This window comes from Eubalaena glacialis, chromosome X (genome assembly GCF_028564815.1).
Source record: "Eubalaena glacialis isolate mEubGla1 chromosome X, mEubGla1.1.hap2.+ XY, whole genome shotgun sequence".
NCBI lineage: Eukaryota > Metazoa > Chordata > Mammalia > Artiodactyla > Balaenidae > Eubalaena > Eubalaena glacialis.
In genome coordinates this window covers 138,030,244-138,044,199 of record NC_083736.1, presented here as the reverse complement: position 1 = coordinate 138,044,199, position 13,956 = coordinate 138,030,244, and the positions used below count along the sequence as shown (strand labels likewise).

Genomic DNA, 13,956 nt, shown 5'->3' with positions numbered 1-13,956 from the left:
CTCCCTCCCACCCCTCTAGGTGGTCACAAAGCACCGAGCTGATCTCCCTGTGCTATGCGGCTGCTTCCCACTAGCTATCTATTTTACATTTGGTAGTGTATATATGTCCATGCCACTCTCTCACTTTGTCACATCTTACCCCTCTCCCTCCGCATATCCTCAAGTCCATTCTCTAGTAGGTCTGTGTCTTTATTCCCGTCTTGCCATTAGGTTCTTCATGACCTTTATTTTCCCTTAGATTCCATATATATGTGTTAGCATACGGTATTTGTTTTTCTCTTTCTGACTTACTTCACTCTGTATGACAGACTCTAACTCCATCCACCTCACTACAAATACCTCCATTTCATTTCTTTTTATGGCTGAGTAATATTCCATTGTGTATATGTGCCACATCTTCTTTATCCATTCATCCGATGATGGACACCTAGGTTGCTTCCATGTCCTGGCTATTGTAAATAGAGCTGCAATGAATATTTTGGTACATGACTCTTTTTGAATTGTGGTTTTCTCAGGGTATATGCCCAGTAGTGGGATTGCTGGGTCGTATGGTAGTTCTATTTTTAGTTTTTTTCTTTTGCAGAGTATCTTCTCTTAATCCCATTTAGGACAGTTTGCATTTCCAGTAAGGTATTTTTCATCTCTAGAATTTCCATTTGACTCTTTTTATCTTTCAATGCTCTCTTCATTATGTCCACATTTTCCTTTAAACCCTTGAGGATATCATAATAACTATCAAGGATATATGCTTATCAACCAATTCCTTCTGGCTCTGTTTCTATTGACTTATTTTTCTCTTTGGTATCAGTAACATTTTTCTGCTTCTTCCTGTGTAATTTTGTATAGATGTCAAATATTCTTAATTTTAATTCACTGAGTGCTGTATTTTTATGTATTACTTTAAAGAACGTTGAAGTTGGTTTAGAAAGGCACATACATTACTTTGATATCACTTCTATCCTTTCAGAGCATGTTTTCTCAAGTAGCTGTGTTGGTATTTAATTCACATATCATACCATTCACCCATTTAGTCTACAAGTTGGTAGTTTTTAGTATATTCAGAGTTGTACGACCAGCACCAAGATCAATTTACAACATTTTCACCACCTTAAAAAGAAACCCCACACTCGTTAGCCATCACTCCTCATTTCCACCTAAACCTCCCATCCCTAGTCAATCACTATTCTACTTTATGTCTCTGAAGATTTTCCTATTCTGATCATTTCATATAAAAGGACTCAGTCAATATGTGGACCTTTGGGACTGGGCTCTTTCACTTAGCATAATATATGCCAGCTTCATTCATGTTGTAGCATGAATCAGTACTTCATTTCTTTTTATGGCCAAATAATATTCCATTGTATGGATATACTACAGTTTATTCGTTCATTCATGAACACTTGGGCTGTTTCCCTTTTTGAACTATTGTGAATACTGCTTCACATGCAAGTATTTCTTTCAATACCTGTTTTCACTTCTTTTAGGTATATACCTAAGCATTGAATTGCATGTTCATATGGAAATTCTGTGTTGAACTTTGTAAGGAACTGCTAAACTATTTTCCATAGTGGCTGAACCATTTTACAACCCCACCAGCAGTGTATGAGGGTACCAATTTCTCCACATCCTTGCCAATATTTGTTTTCCATTTGTTTGATTATAGCCATCTGAGTGGGTTGGAAGTGGTGTATCTTTGTGGTTTTCATTTACATTTCCCTGATGACTAATGACTTAGAAGAATTTTTTCATGTGCTTATTGGCAATTTGTGTATCTACTTTGGAGAAATGTCTATTCTGATCCTTTGCTAATCTTTTAACTGAGTTTATCTTTTTCTTCAGCTTTACTGAGGTATGATTAACAAATAAAAATTGTATATATTTAGGTTGTACAACATGATGTTTTTTTTTTAAAGACACATTTTTATTATTATTTTAAAATTTTATTTATTTTTGACTGCATTGGGTCTTCATTGCTGCACGTGGGCTTTCTCTAGTTGTGGCGAGTGGGGGCTACTCTTCGTCACGGTGTGCTGGCTTCTCATTGCGGTGGCTTCTCTTATTGCGGAGCACAGGCTTTAGGCATGTGGGCTTCAGTAGTTGCAGTACGCGGACTCAGTAGTTGCAGCGAGCGGGCTCTAGGGCACTCGGGCTTCAGTAGTGGTGGCACACGGGCTTAGTTGCTCCGCGGCATGTGGGATCTTCCTGGACCAGGGCTCGAGCCCGTGTCCCCTGCATTAGCAGGTGGATTCTTAACCACTGCGCCACCAGAGAAGTCCCAACATGATGTTTTCTTTTAAGGTGTACAAGATGAGGATTTAATATATGTATACATTGTGAAATGATCACCACAGTCAACACATCCATCACCTCCATACTTAAAATATTTTCTGTGGTTAGAACACTTGAGATCTATTATTTTAGCAAATTTCAAGTATACAGTATTATTAATTGTGGTCACCATGCTGTATATTAGATCACTAGAACTCATTCATCTTTTTTTTAAATGAATTCATCTTATAACTGAAAATATGTACCCTTTGACCAACTTCTCCCCATTTCCCCCACCCCCTAGCCCCCAGCAAACATCATTCTACTTTCTGGTTAAATAAGTTCAACATTTTCAGATTTCACATATAAGTGAGATCATACATTATTTGTCCTTCTGTGCTTGGCTTATTTCACTTAGTTAGCATAATATCCTTGAGGTATATCCATGTTGTCACAAATGGCAGAATTTCCTTCTTTTTAATGGCTGCATTTTATATATATATAAAATATATTTTATATATATACACACACATTTTCTTTATTCATCTGTCAATGGAATTTAGATTGTTTCCATATCTTGACTGTTGTGAATATTGCTGCAATAAACATGGGAATGCATATATCTTTGAGATCCTGACTTCATTTCTACGGATATATACCCAAAAGTTGGATTGCTGGATCATATGGTAGTTCTATTTTTAATTTTTTGAAGAAACTTCATACGTTTTTACATAATGGCTGTACCAGTTTATATTCCCATCAACACTGCACGAGGGTGCCCTTTTGTCCACATCCTTACCGACACTTGTTGTTGTCTTTTTGATAATAGCCATCCTGACAGGTGTGAGGTGATAATCTTATTGTGGTTTTGATTTGCATTTCCTTGATGATTCGCAATGTTGAGCATCTCTTTATGTGCCTGTAGGTCATATGTATATCTTCTTTGGAAAAATGTTTATTCAGGTCTCAGGCCTATTCTTAAATTAGATTGTTTGTGGGGTTTTTTGCTATTGTTGTATAAGTTCCTTATATATTTGGGGTACTAACCTCTTAGCAGATATATGGTTTACAAATAACTTCTCACATTCTGTGGGTTGACTTTTCATTTTGTTGATGATTTCCATTGCTGTATAGCTCTTTAGTTTGATGTAGTCCCACTTGTTTATTTTTGCTATTGTTGCTTTTGCTTTTGGTGTCAAATCTAAAAAGTCATTGCCCAGATGGATGTCAAGGAGCATCCACCTAGGTTTAATTCTAGGAGTTTTATGCTTTCAGGTTTTACATTTAAGTATTTAATTCATTTGAGTTGATTTTTCTGTATGGTGTAAGACAGTGGTCCAGTTTCATTCATTTGCATGTAGATATCTAGTTTTCTCAACACCACCTGTGGAAAAGACTATCCTTTCCCCACTGTGCATTCTTGGCTCCCTTGTCAAATATTAGTTGACTGTGTATGTGTGGGTTTATTCCTGTACTCTATTCTACTCCATTGGTGTGTCTGTTTTTATGCCAGTGCCATAGTGTTTTGATTACTGTAGTTTTGTAATATCATTTGAAATCAGGAAGCCCCCAGCTTTGTTCTTGCTCAGGATTACTTTGGCCACTTGGGGTCTTTTGTGGTTCCATATGATTTTTAGGATTGTTTTCTTCTATTTCTGTGAAAAATGCCATTGGAATTTTGATGGGGATTGAATTAAATCTGTACATCACTTTAGGTATTATGATCATTTTAACAACATTCATTCTTCCAATCCATGAACACAGGATATGATATAATTCTTTTTTTTTTTGGCCACACAACTTGGCTTGCAGGATCTTAGTTCCCCCATCAGGGATCGAACCCGGGCCCTCGGCAGTGAAAGTGCAGAGTCCTGTCCACTGGACCGCCAAGGAATTCCTCATGAATACAGGATATGTTTCCAATTATTTGTGTCTTCTTCAAATTCTTTCATCAATATCTTATAGTTTTCAGTGTACAAGATCTTTCATCTCCTTGGCTAAATTTATTCCTAAGTATTTTTTTGATGCTATTGTATATGTGAATGTTTTCTTAATTTCTTTTTCAGATAGTTCATTAGTATATAGAAATACAGCTGAGATAGGTTCAAGATGGCGGAGTAGAAGGACATGCTCTCACTCCCTCTTTTTTTTTTTTTTTAGGGTGATTTATATGTTTGTATTTTTTTTTAACATCTATATTGGAGTATAATTGCTTTACAATGGTGTGTTAGTTTCTGCTTTATAACAAAGTGAATCAGTTATACATATACATATATCCCCAAATCTCTTCCCTCTTGTGTCTCCCTCCCTCCCACCCTCCCTATCCCACCCCTCTAGGTGGTCACAAACCACCGAGCTGATCTCCCTGTGCTATGCGGCTGCTTCCCACTAGCTATCTATTTTACGTTTGGTAGTGTATATATGTCCATGCCACTCTCTCACTTTGTCACAGCTTACCCTTCCCCCTCCCCATATCCTCAAGTCCATTCTCTAGTAGGTCTGTGTCTTTATTCCCATCTTACTCCTAGGTTCTTCATGACCTTTTTTTTTTTTCTTAGATTCCATATATATGTGTTAGCATATGGTATTTGTTTTTCTCTTTCTGACTTACTTCACTCTGTATGACAGACTCTAACTCCATCCACCTCACTACAAATAACTCAATTTCGTTTCTTTTTATGACTGAGTAATATTCCATTGTATATATGTGCCACATCTTCTTTATCCATTCATCTGTTGATGGACACTTCGGTTGCTGCCATGTCCCAGCTATTGTAAATAGACTGCAATGAACATTTTGGTACATGACTCTTTTGGAATTATGGTTTTCTCAGGGTATATGCCCAGTAGTGGGATTGCTGGGTCGTATGGTAGTTCTATTTTTAGTTTTTTAAGGAACCTCCATACTGTTCTCCATAGTGGCTGTATCAATTTACATTCCCACCAACAGTGTATGAGGGTTCCCTTTTCTCCACACCCTCTCCAGCATTTATTGTTTGTAGATTTTTTGATGATGGCCATTCTGACTGGTGGGAGATGATACCGCATTGTAGTTTTGATTTGCATTTCTCTAGTGATTAATGGTGTTGAGCATTCTTTCATGTGTCTGTTGGCAATCTGTATATCTTCTTTGGAGAAATGTCTATTTAGGTCTTCTGCCCATTTTTGGATTGGGTTGTTTTTTTGTTATTAAGCTACATGAGCTGCTTGTAAATTTTGGAGATTAATCCTTTGTCAGTTGCTTCATTTGCAAATATTTTCTCCCATTCTGAGGGTTGTCTTTTGGTCTTGTTTATGGTTTCCTTTGCTGTGAAAAAGCTTTTAAGTTTCATTAGGTCCCATTTGTTTATTTTTGTTTTTATTTCCATTTCTCTAGGAGGTGGGTCAAAAAGGATCTTGCTGTGATTTATGTCATAGAGTGTTCTGCCTAGGTTTTCCTCTAAGAGTTTGATAGTGTCTGGCCTTACATTTAGGTCTTTAATCCATTTTGAGTTTATTTTTGTTTATGGTGTTAGGGAGTGTTCTAATTTCATACTTTTACATGTAGCTGTCCAGTTTTCCCAGCACCACTTATGGAAGAGGCTGTCTTTTCTCCATTGTATATTCTTGCCTCCTTTATCAAAGATAAGGTGACCATATGTGCGTGGGTTTATCTCTGGGCTTTCTATCCTGTTCCATTGATCTATATTTCTGTTTTTGTGCCAGTACCATACTGTCTTGATTACTGTAGCTTTGTAGTATAGTCTGAAGTCAGGGAGCCGGATTCCTCCAGCTCCATTTTTCGTTCTCAAGGTTGCTTTGGCTATTCGGGGTCTTTTGTGTTTCCATACAAATTGTGAAATTTCTTGTTCTAGTTCTGTAAAAAATACCAGTGGTAGTTTGATAGGGATTGCATTGAATCTGTAGATTGCTTTGGGTAGTAGAGTCATTTTCACAATGTTGATTCTTCCAATCCAAGAACATGGTATTTCTCTCCATCTGTTGGTATTATCTTTAATTTCTTTCATCAGTGTCTTATAGTTTTCTGCATACAGGTCTTTTGTCTCCTTAGGTAGGTTTATTCCTAGATATTTTATTCTTTTTGTTGCAATGGTAAATGGGAGTGTTTTCTTAATTTCACTTTCAGATTTTTCATCATTAGTGTATAGGAATGCCAGAGATTTCTGTGCATTGATTTTGTATCCTGCTACTTTACCAAATTCATTGATTAGCTCTAGTAGTTTTCTGGTGGCATCTTTAGGATTCTCTATGTATAGTATCATGTCAGCTGCAAACAGTGACAGTTTTACTTCTTCTTTTCCAATTTGTATTCCTTTCTTTTCCTTCCCTGATTGCGGTGGCTAGGACTTCCAAAACAATGTTGAATAATAGTGGTGAGAGTGGACATCCTTGTCTTGTTCCTGTTCTTAGAGGAAATGCTTTCAGTTTTTCACCATTGAGAATGATGTTTGCTTTGGGTTTGTCGTATATGGCCTTTATTATGTTGAGGTAGGTTCCCTCTATGCCCACTTTCTGGAGAGTTTTTATCATAAATGGGTGTTGAATTTTGTCAAAAGCTTTTTCTGCATCTATCGAGATGATCATATGGTTTTTATTCTTCAATTTGTTAATATGGTGTATCACATTGATTTGCGTATATTGAAGAATCCCTGCTTCCCTGGGATAAATCCCACTTGATCATGGTGTATGATCCTTTTAATGTGTTGTTGGATTCTGTTTGCTAGATTCTGTTTGGAGAGATTTCCCTTTCTCTTCTGTGTTCGCACAGCTCCCGGGGTTCAGCTTTGGATTTGGCCCCGCCTCTGCGTGTAGGTTGCCTGAGGGCGTCTGTTATTCGCTCAGACAGGACGGGGTTAAAGGAGCAGCTGCTTCGGGGGCTCTGGCTCACTCAGGCCAGGGGGCGGGAGGGGTACGGAGGAGGCGGGGCGAGCCTGCGGCGGCAGAGGCCAGCGTGACGTTGCACCAGCCTGAGGCGCACGGTGTGTTCTCCCGGGGAAGTTGTCCCTGGATCCCGGGACCCTGGCCGTGGCGGGCTGCACAGGCTCCCAGGAGGGGCGGTGTGGATAGTGACCTGGGCTCGCACACAGGCTTCTTGGTGGCGGCAGCAGCAGCCTTAGCATCTCATGCCCGTCTCTGGGGTCCGCGCTGATCGCCACGGCTTGCACCCATCTCTGGAGCTCCTTTAGGCGGCGCTCTGAATCCCCTCTCTTTGCGCACCCCGAAACAATGGTCTCTTGCCTCTCCGGCAGCTGCAGACTTTTTCCCAGACTCCCTCCCAGCTAGCTGTGGTGCAGTATCCCCTTCAGGCTGTGTTCACGCCGCCAACCCCAGTCCTCTCCCTGCGATCCGACCTCCGAAGCCCGAGCCTCAGTTCCCAGCCCCCTCCCGCCCCGGCAGGTGAGCGGACAGGCCTCTCAGGGTGGTGAGTGCTGCTCGGCGCCGATCCTCCGTGCGGGAATCTCTCCGCTCTGCCCTCCGCACCCCTGTGGCTGCGCTCTCCTCCGTGGCTCCGAAGCTTCCCCCCTCCGCCACCCGCAGTCTCCGCCCGCGAAGGGCCTTCCTAGTGTGTGGACACCTTTCCTCCTTCACAGCTCCCTCCCACTGGTGCAAGTCCCGTCCCTATTCTTTTGTCTCTGTTTTTTCTTTTTTCTTTTGCCTTACCCAGGTACGTGGGGAGTTTCTTGCCTTTTGGGAGGTCTGAGTTCTTCTGCCAGCGTTCAGTAGATGTTCTGCAGGGGTTGTTCCACATGTAGGTGTATTTCTGATGTATTTGTGGGGAGGAAGGTGATCTCCACGTCTTACTCTTCCGCCATCTTGAAGCTCCTCCCCTTTTCATGTTTATAAGTCATTTCTCTGACACTGACAAACCTAGCTTCCACTTTCCTCAATACATTTACTTATTTGCTCCATCAGTTGACTTACTTGTTTAATGTACCTGATTGCTGGCTGCACAACACAGCTTTCACTAGATGTCCCCCACCAAGGCCCTCATGCAGTAATCCCAGCCCTGCTTCCTCAGCCACCAGGTACTTTGACACTTCCATGTACCTGCCTCCTCTCCCCACATTCCTATTTTACAGATTACAACTCGAATTATCAGGTTAGAAAAAGAATTTCAAATTGCCATAACTCTGTCAATGTAAATAGCTTAGAAGGGACATGTGCAGAAGGTTGGCCTGTAAAAATATTCAAATCATTTTATTCCCCTCAGATTTTATCACTCTTTTCTTATTTCACAAAATACGTACCATACCTCCTAGTTCCTTATTTAATACTTACAACTTTTTATTTTGCAATAATTATAGATTAACAGGAAGTTGCAAAAATAGTACAGGGAGTCCCATGTGCCCTTCACCCAGTTTCCTCCAGTGGTAAGATCTTACACATAACTATAGCACATCTTCAAAACCAACATATTGACAATGGTAGAATACTGCTAACTAGATTATAGACCTTATTTGGTTTCACCAAATTTTACATGCATTCATTTGTGGGTGTGTGTAGGTCTATGTAGTTTTAGCACAGATATAGATTCATTTAATCAACACCACAATCAAGATACAGAACTGTTGCGTCAGCACAAAGGAATTCCTTGTGTTATCCCTTTATAGTCACCCATATCCCATACCCCCTCCAGTCCCTATCCCTGTCAACCATTAATCTGTTCTTCACTTCTATAATTTTGTCATTTCAAGGATTTATACAAATGCAGTCATACAGTATGTGAGTTTTTAAGACTGGCTGTTTTTCATTCATCATTATACCTTTGAGGTCCATCCAAGTCGTGTGTATCAACAGTCTGTTCCTTTTCATTGCAGAGTAGTGTTGCATGGTGTGGATGGTTGGTTTAACCACACACTCAACTGCAGGTCATATAGGTTGTTTCCAGTTTGGGGCTATTACAAATGAAACTGCCAAGAATGTCTGTATAGAAGTTTCTGTGCCAAAATAGGTTTCATTTCTTTGGGATAAATGTCCAGGACAACAATTGCTGGGTAATAAAGTACATGTATGTTTAACTTTATTAGAAATTTTCAAACTCTTTTTTTCAGAGTGGCTTACCATTTTACATTCTGTTCAGCAATGTATGAGAGATCCAGTTTGTATGCTCAACAGCATCTGGTATTTTCACTGTTTTTTCTTTAGCCATTCTGATAAGTATGTAGTCATAATTCATTGTGGTTTTAATTTGCATTCCCTGATGACTAATCAAGTTCAACATCTTTTCCTGTGCTTGCTTGCCTTCGATACACCCTCTTTAGTGCTGTGTCTATTCATGTCTTCTGCTCATTTTCTAATTGGATTGTTTGTTTTTTATTCTTGACTTTATTCTAGATAAATGGTTTGCAAGTAATTTCTCTCAATAATTTCCTCCTCTTAAATTTTTGGCAGAGCAAAAGTTTTTCATTTTGATGAAGTCCAATATACAGTATCAACTTTTTCCTTTTACGATTGTTCTTTTGGGATGAAGGCCAAGAAGAACCTGTTGCCTAGCCCACGATCCTAAAGATCTTTCTGTGATTATTTTTCCTGAAAGTTTTACATCTTACATCTAAGTTCATGATACATTTTCAATTAATTTTTGTATAATGTATGCAGTTTAGGTCAAAGTTCATTTTCTTTGCCAACTGCACCAGCATCATTTGTTGAAAAGACTATCCTTCCTCCATTGAATTGCTTTTGTACCTTTGTCAAAATCAGTTGGGCATATACCACACTGTCTTGATTACTGTAGGTTTATAGTAAGTCTTGAAGTCAGGTAATGTGAGTCTTCCAAATTTTTCTTCTTCAAAATTGATTTGGCTTAATTAATTTTACACCTGGATATTTTCATCCTTCCTACAGGGAAAGAAAAGAATAGAGAAGAACTGTGGCTGTGGGAGATTAGGGAAAATACAACATTTACACTACATATGCCCTAGGGGAGTTCATGAAGATTTCTGGGTTCCACTCCCAGAGCTCAAGTTTGACCTCCAAATGATTATGGTGCATGTAGTTCTGGACTGTACTTTGAAATTTGAAAAACAATAATTTAGGGAGAAACAGGAAGAAAAAACAAAACCAAAACCAAAACTTTGTCACTGTTGTTGGGATGGGGGCTTTCTTTGTTCTCTTCCTTTCTAACTCCTCCAATTCCCACTTTAATTTCTGATCTGCAGTAGGCTTGGCTCTTTTCTGAAGACACACTTAGCATTTGTGGTTACACATGGTAAGAAGCTTGCAACAGAACTTTTTAAAGCATGATTTTTGTTACATCCTAAGTCCTGAGTGTTTCTGGAAAAACACATTTATATTATACTGGAAATTCTTAGGGAAATAGGATCTGCTCAATAGGAATTTGCTTCAGAGCCAAATACGCTAGAACTCGTGTTTTTGGTTAGAAAGAGCACCCACATAGATTCAACCTTTGCTAGGTATCTCAGAATACCTATTTTAGAGATCAAGAAGGAAGACATAAGACATATGCCTCTCAATGGGGGCAAAGAATAGAGGTGGGGTGCTGATGAGTCACCTTCACTTCATTCCACTAACCCTTGTGTACTTATTTATTTGTCCAACATCAGCATCATAACTACAAAATTGAACATGAAATACTCTTATTCCTTTAGCTTATTCTAGGGAAAAAATAAACATTTGAAATATGCTCCCCAGACATTTTATTACAGGATGGCCTTGCCAATGTACCTTGCATAGCCTTTAAAAAAAAACTTTCATATTCTACTTAAATCACCCTGCATATGCTCTTTGTAGGCCAGTTCCAGGTAGGAGGGTTCATTAAGCCCTAATGAAACTTTTAGGAAGACATCATGTTTGTTTATTGTATGCATAAAATGCACCCATTGGGGTATAAAGAGCTGCTCCATCGTCTGGCTACACATCTCCTGTATATGAATTTTCAGACCATCTTTAATACACAAATTGGAAAACAAAAGTTTTTTACCCCATTTTGTCTCCTGCTTTATTCTAAAGAAGAAAGTTCTTGCATAAGCTCTTCCTTTTCTTGTTGCAACTCCTGCAAATGCTGTTGGTTTTGCTCCAGTCTGTCCTCCAGCCACTGCAGTAGAGGCCCGCTGACTGCCGACATCTGACTGCACAGGTTCTTGGTAAACACTTCAATAGGAAAAACACAGAGATAACAATCCACCACCAGTAGCGCCCAACAGTGAGTACAGAAAGAGGGGGAAGGAGGAGGACGTAGAAAAAGTGCAGAAGTAGAACTGGCAGACAACTTTGTATGGGCAGCCAGGGGAAAGGCAGGAGAGCTGAGCAAAGAAGATACCTATTCGGAGGCCATGCTGAACATCCCTGGATCCATAAGCCAGACAGAAGCCTTGCTATGCAGAGAGCAGAAAGATATCCAGCTTTTTACTTCCATAGCAAAAGGGTAAGAGCTACAGAAGGGTCTCTTTCCCCAGCTCTCAGACCTTCTCACTGTGAATGACCATAGCTTCCCAGTGAGCTAGAACTCTGTCTTCTGCAGCTTAATTTTTCACGAGTTCAGAAAGAAAATTGCTTACCAAGTGTTACATACATTGAAGAATACATTAATGCAACTCACCTGAAAGCTCCTCTTTTAAAATGAGGAAAAAGCAGAGAGATGAAGGGAGTGATCACCTTTCATGTCTTCCTAGGAATGTTCAGCTTCACGGTGAGACAGAGATTCTGTGGCCCTCTTTTTAAAACAAATTCTGCCTAATGGAAATATCTTTTTCTCTCTTATGATACATGACTTATTAAAATGACCACTGTAATATTGTGGGGTATACCTTCCAAGATATATGTATATGTGTATGTGTGTGAACCTGTGTGCATATGTATATATACTTTTGAATAAAAATGGTTCTGATGAACCTAGGGGCAGGACAGGAATAAAGACACAGGTGTAGAGAATGGACTTGTGGACACGGGGAGGGGGAAGGGTAAGCTGGGACGAAGTGAGAGAGTGGCATGGACATACATACACCCCCAAATGTAAAACAGATAGCTAGTGGGAAGCAGCCACATAGCACAGGGAGATCAGCTCGGTGCTTTGTGACCACCTAGAGGGGTGGGATAAGGGAGGGCAGGAGGGAGAAGCAAGAGGGAGGAGATATGGGGATATATGTATATGTATAGCTGATTCACTTTGTTAGACAGCAGAAACTAACACAACATTTGTAAAGCAGTTATACTCCAATAAAGATGTTAAAAAAATTTTTTTTAAATAAAGTTAAAAAAACTATGATTTTGGACATTACTTTTACCTCACACAACAATAAGCCATAGACATCTTCCTGTGTTGATAAAGATCTACCTTTCCTTCTTAACGGCTGTACAGTATTCATCAGAATGGATATACCAGTTTAATAAGTCTTCTATTGATGGACCTTTCAGTGGCATCCAATTTTTTGCTATTATAAAGACTGTGATTAATATCCCTTTATTTTTGCACACTTGTCCTACAAATTTTTGAAGGATACATTTTTCGAAGTGGAATTGCTAGATTCAAGTCCACATATATTTAAAAATTATACCTCCAGGAACAGTATATGGGAGTGTTCACTTCCCTCACATCCTCATCTAATTCTCTCTCAATTTAATCTTTGTCGAAAGAAAAGGAGAAAACCTGATGACTTTATCTTAATCCATACTTCTTTTATAGATTATTATGAACAATTTGATTTTTCTGTAGGGATCTATAAAAGTCTTTAATTCTTATTTAGTCAGTCTTTTGTGACTTCCTTATATTTTCCTCCTGTATTTTTTTTAACTTTTAATGAGCTTTATTGGGGTATAATTTACAGACAATAAATGACCCCACTTTAAGGGTACAGTTCAGTGAGGTTTGACAAATGCATACCCCTTATAACCACCCTCCAGTCAAGATACAGGCCATTTCCATCAGCCCAGAGGCCCCTCTGGGTTCCCTCTGCAGCCGGTGCCCCTCCGCCCAGCCCCAGGTGGCTGCCCATCTGCTTGCTGTCACCATAGGTTAGTTTAGCCTATTCTTGAATTTCATATAAATGGAACTATAGAGTATGTAGCACTTTGTGTGATGCTTCTTTCAGTTGGCATAATGAGATTCATCCAGGTTGTTCATGTATCAGTAGTGTGTTCTTTCCATTGCTGAGCAATACCTTGTTGTATGGATGGATCACACTTCGTTTATCCTTTCACCCACTGACAGACAATTGGGTGTTCCCACTTTTTGGCTATTGTGAATAATGCTGCTACAAACATTCCTATACAAGTTTTTGTTTGAACACCTGTTTTCAACTCTTTGGGGTATATGCCTAGGAGAGGAACTGGTGGGACATTTGGTAGTTGTAATTGCCAATCTCTTTTCCAAAGTGGTTGTACTATATTTAATAGTAAAAGTGTAAATATATCTGGAATTTATTTTTTGTGTAGGGCATTAAGTAGGAATTCATTTTTTTCCCAAATGGAAATAGAAGTATAAACTAAGAAACAAATGAACTGTCCCAACACTATTTAGTGAACAATCCATCCTTTTAAAAATTGATTTGAAGTAACATCTTTCTTAGATATAAATTCTTAAATACATATACATGGGCTCTATTCAGTGCTGATCTATCTGTCCATGTCTGAATTATCAATATACTTTTTCAGTTGCTGTGGCTTTAGAGTACGGCTACATATCATACATTACCTTATATTATTAACTCTTTGCCATGTTTTACCTCCAGA

At 39.2% G+C, this 13,956-nt stretch overlaps 1 protein-coding gene across 3 annotated transcripts in view; it reads right to left on the bottom strand.

Annotated features, from left to right (window-relative positions):
* Nucleotides 1–8,524: 8,524 nt before the first annotated feature.
* The window catches only part of BRCC3 (BRCA1/BRCA2-containing complex subunit 3), a 69,728-nt gene continuing 64,296 nt past the window's right edge, over nt 8,525–13,956 (bottom strand). For all 3 annotated transcript variants that reach the window (XM_061177908.1, XM_061177910.1, XM_061177909.1), the window contains 2 exons: nt 11,210–11,379; nt 8,525–10,107 (listed from right to left, as the gene is read on the bottom strand). In XM_061177908.1, the coding sequence (XP_061033891.1) occupies nt 11,228–11,379 (152 nt within the window). In that variant the 3' untranslated portion in view covers nt 8,525–10,107; nt 11,210–11,227. The remainder of the gene's footprint in view (nt 10,108–11,209; nt 11,380–13,956) is intronic.